Source organism: Laccaria bicolor, genomic scaffold, assembly GCF_000143565.1.
Source record: "Laccaria bicolor S238N-H82 LACBIscaffold_35 genomic scaffold, whole genome shotgun sequence".
NCBI classification, from domain to species: domain Eukaryota; kingdom Fungi; phylum Basidiomycota; class Agaricomycetes; order Agaricales; family Hydnangiaceae; genus Laccaria; species Laccaria bicolor.
In genome coordinates this window covers 379,423-397,490 of record NW_001889906.1, presented here as the reverse complement: position 1 = coordinate 397,490, position 18,068 = coordinate 379,423, and the positions used below count along the sequence as shown (strand labels likewise).

Here is an 18,068-nt window from a genome sequence, read left to right as displayed (position 1 = left end):
ACTTTATATCGCCTTGCTGGCGACTGACAGTGGCGAGACGTACAGGACCATACCAACACTCTTCGAAAAGGGTTTATCTGTTATCGTGCACTTTGGCGATCATCCGCACGCTCAAGGGCTAGCCGTCCGGGGAGAGTAAGGTCCTTACCTGAGTTCAGAGGCGCTTCGGTCCAGAAGTCGCGGGCGTTTTACGTTGGTGAGTAATTATGCAGCTCTTTTGTATCCTTTTGTGCTTCATATTAATGGAGCATTAGGATCACACGATTTGAGAGAGAGAGTCGTCAACGTGGGTTTTCATTCTCTTGTCCATGTTGCAATGTTGGACCAATTATGTTTTGCAGTTCCAGGACGATTTGTCATCGTTTGAGGATGACGCCGGCAGCTTATATCACATTAAGCTGCAGTTATACTCTATTTTCAGCAGGTGTACCGGTTGAAAATGAAAAGATTTGACTCATCAATCCCCAATCCCGACTCCCAGACGTCGTTATCACGTGACGAACATGGGTGGTAGTCGCAGCCCGCATGGCCAGCATAGGGCCCTCATCTGTTGACCACTGAGAAAGTTTTGGGAGAGTCTATCGTTTGAAGCTGGTCCTTGGATCGGCGTTAATGATGTCTGGGCCAGTGAATAACCAGTTTCGTCAGCCGCTGAGGACTTCACAAACGTTGGAAGCAGCATCTCAGAGAGAATGTCTTTTAGTCCATGGCTCCGTCAGAACGCTGATGTTAGCGTGCTACATGAATCCCAGATGCTTGTCAATGCACCTGCCGATGTCTCGCATCCTCAACGTCAACGACAGGGTATTGGCGTCCTCATCTGTTTGTTGACACCCCGAAGTCCTAGTGATCGAAGGTGTGTTCACTGGTGCCTAATGGGCTGAACACATTATGTGTCTCATCTCGCTTTATTAGTTCGTTCTAGAGGCTGCCTCTATTATTGCTCTGGCCGCGAAGATATGTTTGGATGCATGAAGCCGCCTGGAATGAGGCGCTCAGCCTGGTTGATTAAAGGACGGAACCTTTCGTTATCGACGTTTTTCGAGAATGGGTTGCTCACCAGGACATATTTTGCAAACGAAGCCTTTTGGACGTCGAGAGAAACAGGTCGTCTGGTGGTCATCAAAGTATTCCTTCACAGGCTTCACTCCATCAAGTACTACCCTTCCACACCCATCAAACTCTCCCGAACCTGTATGGGAAACTGGCCCATTCATTGAATCCCCCCCTCTCGCCATTTCAAGTCGTCTCCACACCAGCAATCATTATCACATTATTTTCCAGTTCACGCCCTCTTTGCTTAGCCCATCCTCTGGAAATGGCATATGCGATGCAGTCTAACTTCGATTTGGAAACCATCCCACTCTTTTCATGTTTCGAGTTCAAATCTCGGTGCCTGACCGGCAACTGACGATTCTCGACTTGGAAGACGGCCTCTTTCCCTTCACTTGTGGCTAACCTACAAAACCCTCTCTCCTCTTACACCTTTTCATCCGCATTCGTTTAACATGCACGGCTCTCGTCAAGCCCTGATCTTCGAGCCACGACCACGCCAAGCTCTATATCCCTCTTTTGCGTTGGCTTTTACCTGCCTACTACGTATCCCAGGATGGCGAAAAAGGAGGATAGATTCTCAACGTGAATGTTTTGCTGTGTATCATAATTGCATAGCATGTCCGTTAGGAACACTCGAGGTATGCCATTCATATCTGTCCTTTGCTATCACTGTCGTATCCCTCTGCTAGCCTTTCAATCGTGTCAAGAATGAAGGAAAAGATGTGTACCACTCGGACAAATAACCCATCTCATTCCAGCCGGGCTCCATCATCGTCCCATGCCACGTTCTCGAGATTCCAGAGAAGTTTAGCATTGTCTTGGAAATTACAGTATAAATCATGTCGTTGAACTGCTGTGGTTCATCTTTTCATTTGCTCCTCGGAACTAGATAGGTGGCAATGGTACCCCTGAGGATTCTGTTATAATTGCTACGATTTGTTCTTTATCATCCTCCCTTCCTACAGTCATCCTTGATGTAAGGCCACCCCCCTACGAAAGGGTCAGGAACCCAACGCTGAATCACCTTAGACCCCCAACAGAACTCCCATTCGATGTTCACCGGCCCATTCACCTCACGCGTAATTTGATAGAGACTGAAATGATTTCCCTTGAGTAATCCAAAGGAGTTTAGAGTGGAACAAGCGGTGGCAAAGGGCAACACGGCGCAATGGTCGTCGCGATCATAACCCATTGCTGTGTCTTCTTCTCTCGCCCTCTCCCAATCATCATCCGCAATAAATCCATTCTCGAAAAGAAGAAGTGTTCGCGTCGAGACATCGTCCTCGTTGATAAGGAAATTCCATCCAAAGTGTTCAAGGTGATTGAAACGAGCAAGGCTTGGGGCGTATTCCCAAGAAGAGCATGGCCAAGTTGCCGGTTTGTTCTGCGTTTGCCGATCACTGTCACGCATAACCAAGGTCAAACCGATGAGGTCGGGAAACTGGATTGCAATGACCTCAATCAGCCTTGGGTAAGCTGAGTCGCGGTGAATTCCCTCCAAAACCAGGACTTGGAGAGGAGCTGTTTGGAGGGCCCGAATGATTTGAGCAGTCCAGACATCCCATAAGAAATAATTAACGGTTAGCTTGAAGTGGGTCAAACGCAAGGGCCGTGGCAACCCCCCCACGAGTTCTCCACGAATCCATGAAGCAAGTCCAACGACATCATGTGAACACAGGGGCTCGATGCACAAGCGCTCCAAGGTGTCCATGAAGGTCCAGTGAGTCCAAAGGGTTTCCAATGCCATGGGTAACGGATTCTCGCCAAGTCCATGTACATCCAAAGTCCGCAGATTTGAAAAGAGGACCAGAATATACCAAACATCCCAAGAGCCATCGTCAAAGCTAGCCTCCATCATGATTTTGAGATTTGTCAAGTGGGAATTTGTGAATGAGCTGGCTAACAGCGGTTCTCGTGTTTCGACAGGTAAATCGCAGAATTTTGCTTCCAATACATTTAAACTCTGAAGGCTGCAGATGGCACGCAGCATATCTGAGTCCAGGCAGTTGCGGAAGAGGCTTAATGTGGTGACATGGGCGCTCAGAGAGACGGCTTCGGTAAACGTCTCAGAAATACGAGCCATAAATCCAGATTCAACATCATCCAGACTGAAATCTTCATCTTTCACAAAAAGGGATCCACCCCATTCGTTTGACAAAGACAAATTGTCCACCTTCTGACAAAGATCTGGTCTAGAAAAGAAGAAGCCAGCAGAGTCCGTCAGCTTCACCTTTGCAATTTGGGCCAGCTTGGTGTACTGGGGAGCTAGAGGAAGATTGTGGTCGACCTTCGTGTACGAATATTCAAAGGTAAAGGTTCGACGCTGTAGAAATGAGAGATTGAGAGACAGAACGTCATCACAGAAGTTGTAAACATGACACACGTGGAAAATGTATTGCCTCCCAATCGCGTTAAGGGCCTTGCAAGTCAAGGATAACATTCGAGCACTGTCGAATTGTGTCTGAGAGAAGATGGCGTAAAGAAGCTCATTTGCGAGATGAAGAAGGCACAGTTTCTGTATTCGGGGAATACCCTTGGCTTCAGTATATTTCTTCAAGGCGTGCTCTTAAGCCCAGGTTGACACAAAAATGTTAACCTTCGACAAGACATGCAAAAGCAAGGAACTCACTCATCCCATCAATAGCTATATAGCCATGATACTCTGTCAGACGCCATCTATTCATAACACTTTTCCAGAGGTCCTCGTCCAGTACTTTGTACGACTTTGTCTCGAAATACATTTCCGGTTCGAGACGCATCGGTTCACGAGTTATGACCAGCTCAAGTGTGGGCCACAGTTCCAAGAAGTCTACAAGGTAGTCTTTGAAAGATTTATGCAACATGTTCCATCTCTTCAAACAAAACCTTTAGTGCAGCCGCACTAACGGAATATGTAGAGCCTCACTGGGAGATGGCGCCCGGTCAAATCAAGTTCTCCCTAGTGCATCGTTGTGAGTTTATGAGTTGGTGACTGTCATGCCGTTGGGTATATCACCTTTAGAAACCCTTCCAATGATCTGAAAAAACGAAGGAGACGCCAGGTCCTTGCAACGTTCCGTCCTTCATAAAATGGTTCCGATTCCTGTGTCATCCCGTTACGTAGCTTATATCCAGCCCAAAGTGCGCGATTCTTGGCATCCATTTCTCTCTGTTCATACAGCAGCAGATCGGGGGGTCCAGAGTATGCATTCGATGATTGGAGTTGCTGCAACTGCTTCCGGCTTGAGGAATCCAAATCGATACCATCCAGTTCTTCATCATATTCCATCAGGTGACGTGTGTGTGAGGCTCAAAGACGGCCAATCGGTGGTGCACTTGGAGGATGGAAAAGCCGAAGAATAATAGCCCGTATCATTTGCCGCACGGGACAGAAACAAACAAGAGCCACCAAGGAAAGTTCTTTGGAGTCTGAGTTACCTCAGATCAATAGAGAGTATCTGAGTCGCCAGCAAACTTGAACGTAGGTAGCAGCGGGAATGAAAGTAAAGTGAAGACGAACAATATATCTGGCTTTCCCTGGGATCTCCTGCGAATTAGAGCCTTGATGCCCACTGCCAGGCACACTCAGCTGCCAGCAACCACGACTGTTCAAATCTTCACTGAACTGCCAGTTGAATCCCTTCCAGCTAACTGCATAATCGTAGACCACATCTGAAATTTCACTTTGCGCCTTTGTCTGTGCGTAAACATCCGTTTGAGGCCGTGGCTATGTAAACCATGACGCCGATTCGCGCGCACTGCCCATTGCTCCAAGTTCTAGCACCGTTTCGGTAGTTGCTCCAAACGCTCCAATCCCGCCCCGCATGTCATAAGGGTGGAGCGGTTGGAACTTGCCAACTTGGAAGGGCGTTCTACCTAATACGGTTGTTTGTACAAATAAAGGCGCACAAAGTAAAATTTAGATATGGTCTACGGTTATGCAGTTAGCTGTCATAGTATCTTGCTTCCGCACTTTTTTCCGCATCGCCTTTAAAAAGAAAAACTGGACAGAACGGGAGAACAGGATAAGATGGCTGCAATATATCCTGAATTCAGCAATGTCGCAAATTCAGTGGGGGCTTTTATTCGCCTCGTTTTAGATTCAGTATCACTTATACATCTGAACAGTGTTTTTTTGTCTTCACAATTCACGCATGAGACAAATGAGTTGATGTCTGAGGGTATCGTTGCAAGCACTGGAATGCTTTTGGCGGTCGATAGCTGAACTGGGTCTTGGGGCATCATCGTGACAGTCGGCTCCTCTCGCACTAGGTAAATGGGGTGTAAAATGAGGAAAGGGCCAACGAGTATGGTGAGAGCTTTCATCTTTTTAGTTGTCATCGTTCCTATCGTTGATTCTAGTTCTGTGGTTGACCCCTGGTTATATCGGATGCCTTGCTTATGCATTGGTACACATCCTTTAAGATGGATGTAGCCTCAAGTTTATGAGTTGCTTATCTGCTCAAGGAGCAATCTGGGCATTGAATTAGCAAGTTGGTCGTCTCGCAGGAATGACCCTCCCCTTTCTATTGCGATGTCAGTCGCTGGCATGTCGCGACAAGCTGCCCCTTATACTGCGCTTTCCGGAAATCTTTCTCTCGAAACAGGTTCTCTGTGAGTCTTACCCTCTGGTCTTGTATGTAATTCCTGTTTCTCACTTTCGTTGCCTTGTCTTTGGACTCTTTTCTATTTGCGAGGACAGATGCCTTGACTTCTCCTTAGAAAAGATGTCAAGCAGCCAAGCAATGAGTTAGATAAAGACACAGGTTGAAATTTGCCTCGGTTGCTTGCATCTGGATGGCTATGACTGGCACATGCGGGCCAGCATATGACGAGCCGGTGTGGGTGGCCCCTCCCCTCCACTTTCTGAGGCCATCCGAAGTATGCTTCCTGGCCCATCGACTTGTCAGCAACGATCCTTCAAACTGCATGCGCTCACCAATTCTCAACTTCCACCTGCTCCTCAAACAGACACAGTGGATGAGCCCTGTGCTCCAATCGGGGCAAAGATCCCGGTCACTAATTCTGACTCCAACCCCACCAGTCCCTGCATCTTTCGGGGGACAGGCGAACGCGGTCCTGAGTTGAAATTATTTACCGAAAGCTCTATCCTCAATCGGGATAGCATCACCCAATTTGTTACGGCGCCGCCTCATGCCCACCGTTCGAATCTCGGCTATATAAGCGGAGAAGTGTATCGTTGAGGATATTGGGATGCCCTCCGTGTTCGTTTTTCTTACCTCTATTTCTTCGACTCTCATTTGCTTGCCTTTCAGCTCTTTCCTCTGCACGTCGCCCTCCCTCTCTCTTGCACACAGCTCCCTCACTCTGCTCTCTCGCTGTCGATCACCTATCCTATAATATCTATAACATATTCTTGAAATGATCTTCTTCCGCAGAAACGGCCCTCTTCCCTCCTTCAGTCTGGCACTCTCCTCCTTCTCTTTTAAAAGCTCCTCCCTTATGGCTGAGGGTGATTCCACTTCTTACAGTCGCCGCGATGGTTCCCCTTCACGAAGTTTGATGGTATGTGAGCCTTTCTGACGCGGTGTACAGTATTGTGCACATACTGATCATAAGCCATCTCAGCGTACCATCGGCCGACATTCACAAGAGACGTACGAGTTCAGCCGCAGTTTCTTTCTGGTTTGCCTATATGTTACTTCCCATTACAAGCATCCTCTCATGGTCAATGTTCAGCCCGACTCCAGCTTCATGAGTGACGCTGATTCAGATTTTGAAACCGAGTTTGGTGATTGGGATGACCGACGCTCGATTCAAACGGTATTTGATGACCAACCTACGAAGAACCGTTCGTCATCTCTCCGGGTACGCTATCGCTTCTGCCTTCATGTTGAACTCCCGGTATTGATGATACTCTTAGCGTTTCTTGTCGGCATTTCTACGCAAATGGCCTCATACCCAAAAGTACAACGAAATTGGCTTTGAATCACACACCGCAAAATTGCCCTCACTCAATTGAGACGTCCATCCCGAGTCTTCAGCACAAGACGGATCGAGGTTGGAAGGATGTTCAATCGGACGTTTCAGCTTGTTTTTGTATTTTATCATGGTTCTCGAGTTGATGGCGAGCATCCAGCCTCACATAGTATCAATTTGCAGTCATAGTCTTGCAGTTTCGTAATAAGCAGTTCCTCAGCGACAAAAAAGTTTCAATCTACTCATCAGAAGGGGGAAAAGGAGGGAAGTAAGCACTCATTGCGCGTCGCTCCCAGGCCATTCCTGGGAGCGACACGCGATATGACTCCTTCAGGGGCAATGGCGTGATTGTCACACACACACGTGTCGTGATCGCGACGTGTTTAATTAATAACCCAACTTCCGCGTCGTCGGAGACAGCAATATCATCTCTACGAACGTGGCGAGGCCCTGCGCTCCTAAAAGTACATTGAAGTGAAGTTTCCTATTGACGCTCTTTGGGAGTAGGTGAATTTACACACCATGTTGTCGCAGGTCCGCCTAACAACCGCCTAAAAAGCGGGCTTGTAACTGTCGGGCTAGTACTCCCGACTCCCGAAGAGATTCCACGCATTTTTCGTTGGTGACTCATGTTGACGAGTGGTTCTCACCATCTTATAATACCTAGCTGACTCCCCCATGACGTGTGAGTCGGTGGTAGTTTTGTTGCCGAACACTAATTTTAACGTTCAATCCTGACAGTGGCATTGTCAACGGAGGTGGGACTGGGCTCTTGTTTGAAAATCAACGCTTGAGGGAATATCTGGGAAAGGAACCTACGGCTAATCATCGTTTTGACATTCCGTTCCACGGTCTACAAATATTGTTTGGCAGGAGTTACTAGTTAGTGGGTGACTTTCCGTAACTCAAATCTATAAAAATGAATAAATTTGACCCTTATCGGAGTTTGAAACGAGAACTTCACAGGAGAGTTTATTGGAGTGAATAAACCGTAATGCCAACTGATTAGATTCTATTTGATGTATTTGCTTGCCTTGTACAAACTCACTTCCCTCCCATCTGAGCTGCTCTGAGGTCGTGTAGGCCTGTGGATGGGTTTATTATACTGATTGTTCATCCACCCCGCTGTAAAATTAGACCACACTCTGGGTGAAGCCCAAAAAATCGAAATCTGTTCGAGGGGTCTGTACCCTCTGAATAGATTAAGGTTTGTAACTGGGTTCCAACCAGGGACTCCATCAAAGTCGAACCCTTACAAGACTCGGCATCCCGGCAAAGGACCCTAGATTTCGTCGATTTATTCAAATCTAGAGAATTTGTGTTACGGAAAGTCACCCAGTATGTAGGAAGTGAAAGTGAATTTCACCTGTCAGTCAGTAGCACGTCAGCTACAGCGCCTGAGGTCGAGACCCCTCTTTCCACAATTCTCGCAAGCGTCAGAGTCAGTGGCCCTTGAGAGAGGATCTTGAATGTTTACTGAGCCGTCGCCTTCGAACCTCGTGCCATTCGACCTGCGGATGAACCTGTCGCCGCTGAAACACTTGCAATGGTAATATCGTTTTGTAAGCGTTTTGCAAGGTTGTTCCAAGTTTTCTGCGCGTCTAATGCAATCCACCGCTCGGTCGACAAGTGGTCGAACAGTGAACTCACCAATAACTCACCGGTACTCAGTATAACGTTGTTTGGTCGAGGAGCCTCGACAAATATACCGACACCGCCTCCAGGTCTTGAACAGAGTCTCGATTATCGATTATCACTTCGATCTTGATTCAATCTCAATTTATATCCATGCCAGAACGTGGTGTCGTACTTTTTCAGCGGGCGGAGGCTCTATATGCTCAAGGCAAAATCGAGGAAACGTTTGAGATGTATCAACGAGCAATCAAAAAAATACTGAAGGATGAAGACGTTGCTGCACTCCTTCCTGCAATAGTTCCAAATGACACCCCTAAAGAGACTCTTGGGTTTCTTTGGAGAAATTTTGCAGGCTTTTTCAAAGATCCTGCCATGAAATTTGCCACAGGTATGCCCACGTTTGTGACGAGGGTACTAACTCAAGCTGTGGCCTTCCAGAGGAACGAGCACCCGATGCCTATCGTCTTCTTGATTCCTTTCGCGTCTCTTCGAAAAAGGAACATAAACAGTTCAAGTCCCCTCGCGCTAAAGTTTTGTTGAAGGGGATGCAGATAATTGCTTCCTTGACCGTCGGTATTCTCGCTTGGGATCTCAAGGATCGAGCAACGGCTGCCAAGAGATACAGAGAAGCCCTGGATCTTGCTGCCACCCACGCTCCGTTCAACGGACCACCGTCTTCATGTACCAATCTGGAACGATGGATTGCAACAGATGTCCAGGCCACCCGAGAGAATCTTGCAATGCTCACGCGGAACGACGAAATGAATGCGAACGTTATAGCAGCGGATGGTTCATCAGCAGGCAATTCAAGGCGAGAGGAGATCGCAATTCGAAACACGAGAGTTGAAGGCGACGGAACGGTGAACGTTCAAGATTCTGTCTCGGTGGCCACGGACGCTTGCGAGAACTGTGGAAAGAGGGGTCTCGGGCTAAGGCGTTGTAGCCGATGTACTGCTGTTAAATGTGAGATTCGTTCTTTCTTTCTGAATAATCTATTGAACAAACAACTTGAACGTTGTAGATTGTGGAACGGAATGTCAAAATGCTGATTGGCCGTAATTTGCTCCCCGCTTCCGGAATTTCAGTGATCGCTGATTTTCAAGTAGAGCCCATAAAGCAAATTGCAAAAGGAAGAAGACATGACTTGACTCCTTATCGAAGTACCCTCAATTTTCATCGTTGACCGTGACTACATAGTTTTGACATAGTTGTTGAATACATGTAGAAGACTCTCTAAGCTTACAGACTGCCAAGGGCTTGTAGTTAGCTGGGCGAAACTTCTACTTCTGTACTATTGAATATTCCTGCATTGTTCCTGCATGGCCTTCAATTTCGATTTACCTGCTTGCAAGGGTAAAGGGGTGCTGACTAAGCATGCAGAAATTGAGCTCGTGACACACCTCGAATTTTGTACAAGCCAAATGTCCTTCCTCTATGTCCTACGACGTCCAACTTGCCTGAGGGCATCATGTAGAACATATGCGAGTAGCAGCTCGCCAGGAAAAGCTGCAGTCAAGCCGGCAGCTGCCAAAAAACCATCCCCAGCTTCTAGTTCGTCTGAACAGATCGCCATTGGTTGGGTTACTGACCTCTCCACCCAGTCGGCCCGTCTGCGTGTCCGGAGGACACGGTATTGACAGGGCTTAACTATCTCAAGGGACAACCGACGGTGCTCGCGTTGCCGGACAAGGACTACCCCAAATGGTTATGGACAGTGTTACAGCCCAAGGTGTATGAGGACGACGGACCTGGAGGGAAGTTGGAACGCGTGAAGCGGAGGGCAGCGAATCGGCAGGCTATAAAGGATAGGAATTTTATGCTGACCCAATAGTGATAGTTGTTGGTTCGGCTGTCTGGTGAGTCTTTTGGCCAGCTTGAGATCTGAGAAACTAATGGTTGTTATAAGTCTGCTTTTTAGACTTGTTTTCCCTATTTTCTTTGCGGCGAATAATATTATTTAATCGCTCGCTATGCATATGAGCGTGAGGCGCGGGACATGGCTTGATTGCTGCGCTCTGACTTCCCGCAAAAACTTAGAAGGGAACTACCCTTTGCGCGTTTCTCAAAAATGTAGCCTCCAGCAATGAATTCGACTGCCCAATGTTCAACAAGCCGACATAGGAAATTCTCGCGACCTTCTCTTTCAAGGGTCTCCCCTGCTCCTGGTCATGTTTTGAGCGTTCCGCCATCCTCGGTGCGCAAAGCGTGTACCCCACATTGAAGTATAACTGAACAGTTGGTTTTTGTAGACGCGATACGCGCGGATTTCAAACGAACTGAATACACTAGTTGCTCGTCAGAATGGGCTATTTCAGTGAAGAAACGTGAGGTTTCGGTTCATTCGACTGATGCTTGTATCGACCCATCGAATGTTTGACAGGTTTGCGAAATCGTGGACCGTTTCTAAGAAGGCCTCCGAACGCCGGGGTTCAAGTGGTATTCTCGATGAAATTCAATCTATTTTGAAGGTTTTTTGATTGTATGGACAAGAGTTAGCTCTGGTTGAACCGTGAACTCCCCATCACACATTCGCAATGTTTACCAATTCGGGCCTCAGAGATATATAGAGTCGGACAATATCAATGAATTCTATCTTCCGTGTTGCGTTAAATGCAACGTACATAATCATTAAATTTACTGCGTTCACGTAGTTATCCACTCGTAAGTGGCTCAATAAAAGTCCCCAATGACCTCCAACCCCTCCTCTCTCATCAACTCCAGCCTTTCCTGCCTCAACGCAGGTGCGGCAAGATGGATAGTTTTCAACTGGACTACATCGTTGTCCAATTCGACGTGTAGCCGCCAGCGCGACTCAACCATGTCCACAAGTTGTTTCACATCGTTCGAGGAGTAAGCACCGCGCCTCGGGCACTCAAACTTGATTCGCTCGAGGTGAGTGAGGAGATTCGATTGGACTTCGTTCTCTTTTTTGTCGGATTCCAGAGTGGGATTAGTGGATGGCTTGATGACCATCGCATTCACGAAACCATGGAACGTTTCGGAACGTCCTTTGTCTATAGACACTTCCAAATCTACTAGGCTGGGCAAACACTCAAAGAGCTCGATCGCTACTTGTTTACGCGGTAAAGTGACTTGCGACAGCTTCAACGTGCGTATGAAGCACGACGAACGGTTGATAAGGGACGTGATGCGCGCAAAGTCATCAGGTTCCGTGGTGTATTGGATGGAGAGGTGTTGCAAGGCGGGTAGCTCCAGGAAGTCGAGGAGGATGGGGGAGACAAATAGTTCGAGGGATGTCAGTTCGGGGCAAATGGCCACTGTGCACATAGAGTACAGAAACCCAGAAAACATCACCGCGCGGATGCTTGCACTCTTAATGCTACGGGTTTTCGAGAGGAGCACGTGCGGGGTGAGGGTTCTAGCTGAGACGGATTGGAGTTGCGCGTAAGGGGGTTGGAGCTTGTCAAGAACGAAGCTGCGGGAGAAGTCGAGAGTTAGATTGCGTAGCGCGGGTGCGGATACCAGGAGCTTATAAAGCCGTGCTTCTTTGACTGTTGGAGATCCCGCCAAGGGATCGGTGGACTTGAGGGTGAAGGAGTGAAGGAGCGGGATGTTTGCTTTGACTTGGCGTAGGCAATGCACGATGGATGGGCTTACACAGAGGGAGACTTCGGCCCAGCGGTTTGATCGAGATACGAGGGTGCTCATGAGGTTTCGGCTTATAGACCGGAGGCGGATGTCGTCTGTTGGGACAGCGAAGTCGTGGAATGTGATATGGAGAGGGGTTTTAAAACCAGAGCGGCTCATCCATAGTGCGAGCATTTCAGGAAAATTCGTTTTTAGTATAACATCTTTTTCCTGGATCTCGGAGAGGTCTAGGTGGATGTAGGACCAGAGCTTGGGGAAGGATAGAACGATGTTGCGCCAATATTGGCATGTTTGGGATACGGTCCACGGCTCTCGTAGAATGGAGTCTACCTCTTTAGGAGGAGGTCGGGTGACGTCGCAGACGCAGTAGGTAAATATTTCTGTCAAGATCTCTGCGGGCAGTCGCTGGATCAAGGGAGGCTCTGGCGATGGGTCTAGCCCAGAAGTAACCTTGAATTTTTTGGTTGTAGACCTATCAGACTTGTCGGGAACGCGTAAAAGGCTATAGAAGGAATGTCCTGACCTCTCGTAGTTCTCATGAAGCCCATGAACCCTCACTGAGTGTTCAGTTGGCTCGGAAACGGGGTCGCTTCCAGAGATATGGTGTATAGGTATTTGCACCGTCATCTGAAGTGGTATTGAATAAGATCAATCCTTGAATTTTATAAACGACGAACCAGTTGAGACGATGCTTTCGCTATGCCTGGACAGTGGAAGTAAGATTGAAGACTCTGGGCAAGTTCAACGTTCAACCCCTGAATGATTTATCTCAACCGTCACGTGCGCGGCTACCCTTGGCCTAAACCACAACATGATACAAACAGGCCTCATCCCAAACGCGCACGGCGACCTCGTAACTGACGCGTCGTACGATTTTTATGGCTTGAGGCTCGCGACGTGTAGCCTGGACCAGCGGTAAGTAGTATTTGAGCCCAATTATCTCGATAGTTGGTCTAAATGATGTGCTAGAATCAAAATATGGCAACTAGATGAAGCCAACGGAACATGGAGCACAGAGGACGACTGGAAGGTATTCTTTGGCTTTACGGATAATATCCTGGCAACAAGCTCAAAGTGTCTCGCCATTTCAGGCTCACGATGCCGCTGTCTCTAAGATCAGCTGGGCTCATCCCGAATTCGGCTCTATCATTGCCTCATCGTCATTTGACCGTACAGTGAAGGTGTGGGAGCAAGCGGCCCCAGCGGCGGCGGCGGACCAACAGACAAATGCAAACGCGGGTGGGCAATCATCTTCAAGGTGGATAGAAAGGGCTGTTTTGCCTGATGCTAGAGGAACTGTCAGAATGGTAGAATTCGCACCGCATCATTTTGGGTTGAAATTGGTGGGTCTATCTCTAAATCATACCCATGGAAGGCATGACAGTTAGTCTGATTTTGATTTTTCTCTACTAGGCTTCAATTGCTTCTGATAGCATCCTTAGGATACACGAATGCCTCGAACAGCCCTCACTTACATCTTGGCAGCTCGTGGAAGAAATCGATGTCCAGACCGTCGTTTCAGGACCTTCGCCCGGCTATCTTTCAAAGACGCACACCATCGCACTCGCTACGCCAACGCAAACTCACGCAACACTTGATGGTGCATCTGCTTCGCTTGTAGCGCAGGCTTTACAACAAGGGTTGCAGCAAGGCACAGGAAGCTCTGCGCCTCTAGCCCGTCCAGGGATAGGAAACCGCGAGGCTGATGGTGGGTGGTGTTTGTCGTGGTGCAAAGATCGGTATTGGGGAGAAGTGATAGCCGCTGGATGTGGGACAAGTGGGACCATAAAGGTACACCTCCCCAAGCCTTCCCTCCTTTCCTTTGGCTGATCGTCTTCTCTCAGATCATTCAAATCAACGCTCGCCGGTCAAATACCCTCCTCACCCTCGACGCCACACCCTCTTCATCTGCTTCCAACACAGGAGCACCAGTCAACCCACTGCAGACCTCTACAGCAGTAGAAACAACTAATACGCCCTCCTCAACCGCATACGCCATTACCTCAGTGGCATGGGCCCCTTTATGTGGGAGGTCTTACCATCTCATCGCCACTGGTGGGCGGGATGGCCATGTGAGGATATGGAAAGTCAAACCCGGATCTGACGACGCAGCGGAAGGCGACCACGAAGCTGCGAAATGGACAGCTGCGTCTGTGGCTGACTTTGATCATCACAAGTAGGCTTCTCTCCGTTTTTTTCTCTTGCCGTCTCATCGAAATTTGTCTTTAGGTCGGCTGTTGGTAGAGTGGAATGGAACATCACTGGGTACGAGGTCTTGCGCGCTCTTCTCTTGTCTCTTTGTTGATTTTGGTGTTGAAAGTACGGTATTGTCGTCTGCAGGCAACGATGGTCGTATTCGTTTGTGGAAAGCTACTGCTGGAAATGTATGGAGGCCTGCTGGGAGTGTTGGGGTTGAACAAGCGACGGGAGAAACCAGTACACAGACGGAAAATAAGGATGTTGATATGGATACTTGATTTGCTCTACCTTATGAATGTAAGTATGTATGATATGCTGGCCCATCATGTAGTATGCTGCGCATGCCGCTTGTATTCGCGAGGAGAAAATCTTTGGAGGGCTCGAGGTTTAGCTACATTCTTCCTCCTTGTCCTCCCTTTTGTTCGAGTTATATTATAGCCCTTGCTTTGTTATGCCCTAGAGGAGTCGACAGAAGTGCTTTTGAAATGGAAAGAAGTTGGTGACAGGTCAATACCATCGATCACCCGACCATCGATCCGACCACGTTCTCTTAAGCTTGTGTGGCTGGGTACAAAACCCAAAAGTTGTCGGAAAGAGGGAGCTAAATAGAATTGACTCAGTAGCAGCAAAGAATAGTATAAGGGCAAACATACGCAGGATCACCTTGGCCAATGGCAGCGTACGTGGGTCGCAACCATGGTCCTGGGAGCGGGAGGTAGATAATATCGCGAAGTCGAGGGTATCTGTCCAAAGGGACGATAAAGCCGTCTTGCCAGGGCATCCAACTAATAATCCTCTGGACGGAAGGATTCTTAACGGCTTTCAAAACCACATCGTACTCGCTGGTATAATACGCTCGCGGAACGTGTACGATCTGTAACTTTGGTATGTGGACGAGAGCTCTTGCGAGGTCCCTTGCACGTTGTGTTCGTGCGCAATATTGGCGATTGTCAAACTCTTGGCCAAGCCAGACCCATTCGTCGTACGGATGATCATATGATATCTAAGAGAGTCGGTACAGAGTCGCGGATGGGTGAAACACTGCTTACCACGTTCGTCCAGAGGGTTTTCATGCATGTAATCAGAGTATCAACAACAGAACGCACTGTTTGATTCCCAAGGACGCGCCGATCGCGCAGGACGAGGTATTGAGGATTTACTAGCTTGAGACCAGCGCATAGCCCAGCCACTTTCGCCTCGGAGGAAATATCGAGAGAGATGAAGATGTACAGGAGATTTGGGACCTTGGAAAGAATTGTGCGTAGAGCCCGGCCAAATCCGCCCTCTATCCGGAGTTTTTTGACATATGAACCGACTCGACCTCGAGATAGGATAGTGGCCAAGACGCTGGCCTCGGCTTCAGAGGTGACAATGGCCATTTCGTATTTCAGTGGAGTCGCAACGCGCCGCCAACGTTGGCAAACAAGAAGCAGACGGGCAGTCTCTTTACGATGGGCGAACAATTGTTCAGGGGATCGATGTGCAAACGCCTCATAGTCTATGAAGTGGCACATGGCCATGATTTGATGAAGGAGTTCCTCCGGGAGTGTTTCACACATTTTTGGGAGGAGCGACGTGTTCTGGGTTTTAACAAGGCAAGAAAGCACTGATTGCTACCCTGACAATGCGTTGCCTGTGTTCACTTCATCACCGAGCACGTACATCCAGCTGATCTCGCTCACCTATACGTTGAGGAGCACTTTTGTCCCAGTGCCCAATAATGTTCAAGTTTGTCCGACTCGAAGGTGAGAAAAGAAATCGTGACCTTTGTCTCAGCACCCGATAATTTGTCGCAGTGAGAAATCAATGATGTCGGTCCCATGCAACGGTTACATATCTCGCTTAGAATGGGTATGAATGTTCAATAGGATATAGTCAAGTTAGGGTATTAGCGAAGGCCATTCTCTCTATTCCGTATCCTGAGGGTTAACGACAAGCTTCACACCAGACACTTCATTGTCCTCCATTCGCTTCAGGCCAGCGACGATACCTCCGAGTCCACCTGGAAGATACTCGACACGGTTGGGCTGCCATACGAGTAAGTAAGTGAGCTTGTTATGTCCCATCGGAAGTATATAAAGCTTACCTTAATTGTACCTTCTTCCAGCCAGCCAGACAACTTCGTGCCGTAAAGCGTCTCCAGCAATGTCAAATGCGCAGGAGCCTTCAACAATCCCGCAACGTGTATGATTTCTTTACCCTCAACCTGTGAACCGACGGCGGGCAACACCGTCACCATAGTGCCGCCAGCTGCAAGGATATCCAGGCCCGCCTGTTGCGTGTCCCTTTCCGAAATAGCATCGTATACGAAAAGAATCGGCTGCGTTGTGATATCCTTGATTTGCGCGAGAAGAGGTGAGTTGCGGTCTACGACATGTGTTGCGCCGAGTGATTTGAGGTATTCCGTGTGTTTGACGGAGGACGTTGTTATGATGGGTGAGAATCCCGAAAGTTTGGCGAGTTGTATGACTGGAGAAAAACTGAGATCAGGAACGACGTGTACGTGTTATATAGGAAGAACTTGCCGTATTGTCCCACGGAACTTGATCCTCCAAGGACGACGATTGGGGAGCCAGCGTACTTTCCTACCGCAGTCGGTTCAACAGGAGCCTCTAACCCTCCCCCGTTTGGCTTGTTACTATAGAGTCCCGCGTACGCCGTCGTCAGGGCAAGTGGAATCGTTGCAGCTTGTTCATAGGAAATATTTTCCGGGATCTAAAAAAATTAAATGGATGAAAATTTTTTACATGAAGAAGCCAATGTTTCCTTACCTTTGTGGTAGTGACGGCGGTGGTCTTGACATACTGCTGGAAACCACCCCATTGGCGTTCAAATTGGCCTTGTGAGAGACTGTAGAAAAGATAAGTTCGAAGAAGTACTTATAGCGTAACGGGCTGCTACGCACACTCTGTCGCCCTTCAAAAACCCAGTGACCCCCTCACCAATATATTCTACGTCTCCTGCAATATCCAACCCGAGGATAGCAGGGTACTCTTTGATGAATGCGTGGTACTTCCGGACCTTCCAATCTACCGGATTGAGTGACGCCGCTTTGTTCTTAACGAGCAATTCGCCTGGGCCGGGCTTGTAGACTTGGGTGGTTCCCAAAGTGAATTCGCCAAGTTTGACGGGGAGGAGAAGTGCTTTTTGTTGTTCGGCCATAGTTTGGGTTGGTACTTTGAAATGAGATATGGAGAAGAGCTTGGAGGAGAGGTATTTGAGGCTTTTGAGATGGATGAGTTGATAAGCATTGGATCATTCCAAGATCATTCCATCTTCGTAAGAATAGTCGCTCCGGAGACCTGTAAGCAGTTATTTTAGTCACCTTGGCTCATTGGTATTGCACAAGTATTGCATATGCTTTACCAATGCTAGTAACGGACCACCCGGCGCCCCCTGACAGTGGCAGTTCATCCTTCCACCTTGCTTCTATCTCCATCCATATGTTCGTCGCATGACAAATGCCATTGGCACTTTCAATCACTATACGCACAGGCATTTGAATCTGTCAACAAATGGGTGAGTGCAGAACGACAGCAGGGGATTTTGAGGGGTTTACAGGTCGTGGTCTTGGAATAACCTACCTAAGTAACCCAGTTGCCATACTAAGGAATGCATCAAACGTCCATCATCTACTTAAGTACAAAGCT

At 48.2% G+C, this 18,068-nt stretch overlaps 9 protein-coding genes across 9 annotated transcripts; 5 read left to right on the top strand and 4 right to left on the bottom strand.

The window, feature by feature from the left end:
• Positions 1-692: 692 nt before the first annotated feature.
• LACBIDRAFT_331706 (uncharacterized protein) lies at positions 693-1,799 on the top strand (the record flags this gene model as incomplete). Its single annotated transcript, XM_001886115.1, has 4 exons — positions 693-856; positions 926-1,194; positions 1,672-1,694; positions 1,746-1,799. 4 exons carry the CDS (start codon positions 693-695, stop codon positions 1,797-1,799), a joined length of 510 nt encoding a protein of 169 aa, XP_001886150.1.
• Positions 1,800-2,002: 203 nt separating this feature from the next.
• Positions 2,003-5,280, bottom strand: LACBIDRAFT_331705 (uncharacterized protein; the record flags this gene model as incomplete). Its single annotated transcript, XM_001886023.1, has 8 exons — positions 2,003-3,379; positions 3,440-3,594; positions 3,686-3,865; positions 3,943-3,994; positions 4,052-4,204; positions 4,556-4,686; positions 4,795-4,911; positions 5,181-5,280. 8 exons carry the CDS (start codon positions 5,278-5,280, stop codon positions 2,003-2,005), a joined length of 2,265 nt encoding a protein of 754 aa, XP_001886058.1.
• Positions 5,281-5,766: 486 nt separating this feature from the next.
• LACBIDRAFT_295308 (uncharacterized protein) lies at positions 5,767-7,199 on the top strand. Its single transcript, XM_001886114.1, has 3 exons — positions 5,767-6,561; positions 6,625-6,864; positions 6,920-7,199. The coding sequence occupies exons 1-3, from the start codon at positions 6,418-6,420 to the stop codon at positions 7,016-7,018; spliced, it is 483 nt and encodes a 160-aa protein (XP_001886149.1). The 5' UTR covers positions 5,767-6,417; the 3' UTR covers positions 7,019-7,199.
• A 1,516-nt stretch (positions 7,200-8,715) lies between these two features.
• On the top strand, positions 8,716-9,918 carry LACBIDRAFT_295307 (uncharacterized protein). Its single transcript, XM_001886113.1, has 4 exons — positions 8,716-8,998; positions 9,049-9,573; positions 9,632-9,665; positions 9,717-9,918. Exons 1-4 carry the CDS (start codon positions 8,764-8,766, stop codon positions 9,751-9,753), a joined length of 831 nt encoding a protein of 276 aa, XP_001886148.1. The 5' UTR covers positions 8,716-8,763; the 3' UTR covers positions 9,754-9,918.
• Positions 9,919-9,929: 11 nt separating this feature from the next.
• Positions 9,930-10,441, top strand: LACBIDRAFT_307502 (uncharacterized protein; the record flags this gene model as incomplete). The annotated part of the gene is made up of 2 exons (XM_001886112.1): positions 9,930-10,161; positions 10,212-10,441. The coding sequence occupies 2 exons, from the start codon at positions 9,930-9,932 to the stop codon at positions 10,439-10,441; spliced, it is 462 nt and encodes a 153-aa protein (XP_001886147.1).
• An 839-nt stretch (positions 10,442-11,280) lies between these two features.
• Positions 11,281-12,923, bottom strand: LACBIDRAFT_295306 (uncharacterized protein; the record flags this gene model as incomplete). The annotated part of the gene is made up of 3 exons (XM_001886022.1): positions 12,897-12,923; positions 12,743-12,846; positions 11,281-12,691 (listed from the first exon to the last, which is right to left on the bottom strand). Exons 2-3 carry the CDS (start codon positions 12,844-12,846, stop codon positions 11,281-11,283), a joined length of 1,515 nt encoding a protein of 504 aa, XP_001886057.1. The 5' UTR covers positions 12,897-12,923.
• Positions 12,924-13,030: 107 nt separating this feature from the next.
• Positions 13,031-14,696, top strand: LACBIDRAFT_238721 (uncharacterized protein; the record flags this gene model as incomplete). Its single annotated transcript, XM_001886111.1, has 8 exons — positions 13,031-13,134; positions 13,189-13,249; positions 13,311-13,562; positions 13,633-13,734; positions 13,921-14,010; positions 14,166-14,395; positions 14,449-14,484; positions 14,540-14,696. The coding sequence occupies 8 exons, from the start codon at positions 13,031-13,033 to the stop codon at positions 14,694-14,696; spliced, it is 1,032 nt and encodes a 343-aa protein (XP_001886146.1).
• A 229-nt stretch (positions 14,697-14,925) lies between these two features.
• On the bottom strand, positions 14,926-15,977 carry LACBIDRAFT_307499 (uncharacterized protein; the record flags this gene model as incomplete). The annotated part of the gene is made up of 3 exons (XM_001886021.1): positions 14,926-15,019; positions 15,072-15,421; positions 15,468-15,977. The coding sequence occupies 3 exons, from the start codon at positions 15,975-15,977 to the stop codon at positions 14,926-14,928; spliced, it is 954 nt and encodes a 317-aa protein (XP_001886056.1).
• Positions 15,978-16,325: 348 nt separating this feature from the next.
• Positions 16,326-17,580, bottom strand: LACBIDRAFT_253472 (uncharacterized protein; the record flags this gene model as incomplete). The annotated part of the gene is made up of 5 exons (XM_001886020.1): positions 16,326-16,445; positions 16,505-16,898; positions 16,940-17,133; positions 17,190-17,268; positions 17,324-17,580. 5 exons carry the CDS (start codon positions 17,578-17,580, stop codon positions 16,326-16,328), a joined length of 1,044 nt encoding a protein of 347 aa, XP_001886055.1.
• Positions 17,581-18,068: the final 488 nt, after the last annotated feature.

Bases quoted from the DNA above. Each gene is read 5' to 3' on its own strand.
- LACBIDRAFT_295308 (XM_001886114.1), top strand. From the start codon at position 6,418: ATGATCTTCTTCCGCAGAAACGGCCCTCTTCCCTCCTTCAGTCTGGCA. The intron at 6,562-6,624 runs GTATGTGAGCCT...AAGCCATCTCAG, and splicing joins CCCCTTCACGAAGTTTGATG to CGTACCATCGGCCGACATTC. The intron at 6,865-6,919 runs GTACGCTATCGC...TGATACTCTTAG, and splicing joins ACCGTTCGTCATCTCTCCGG to CGTTTCTTGTCGGCATTTCT.
- LACBIDRAFT_295307 (XM_001886113.1), top strand. From the start codon at position 8,764: ATGCCAGAACGTGGTGTCGTACTTTTTCAGCGGGCGGAGGCTCTATAT. The intron at 8,999-9,048 runs GTATGCCCACGT...GTGGCCTTCCAG, and splicing joins TGCCATGAAATTTGCCACAG to AGGAACGAGCACCCGATGCC. The intron at 9,574-9,631 runs GTGAGATTCGTT...TGAACGTTGTAG, and splicing joins CCGATGTACTGCTGTTAAAT to ATTGTGGAACGGAATGTCAA.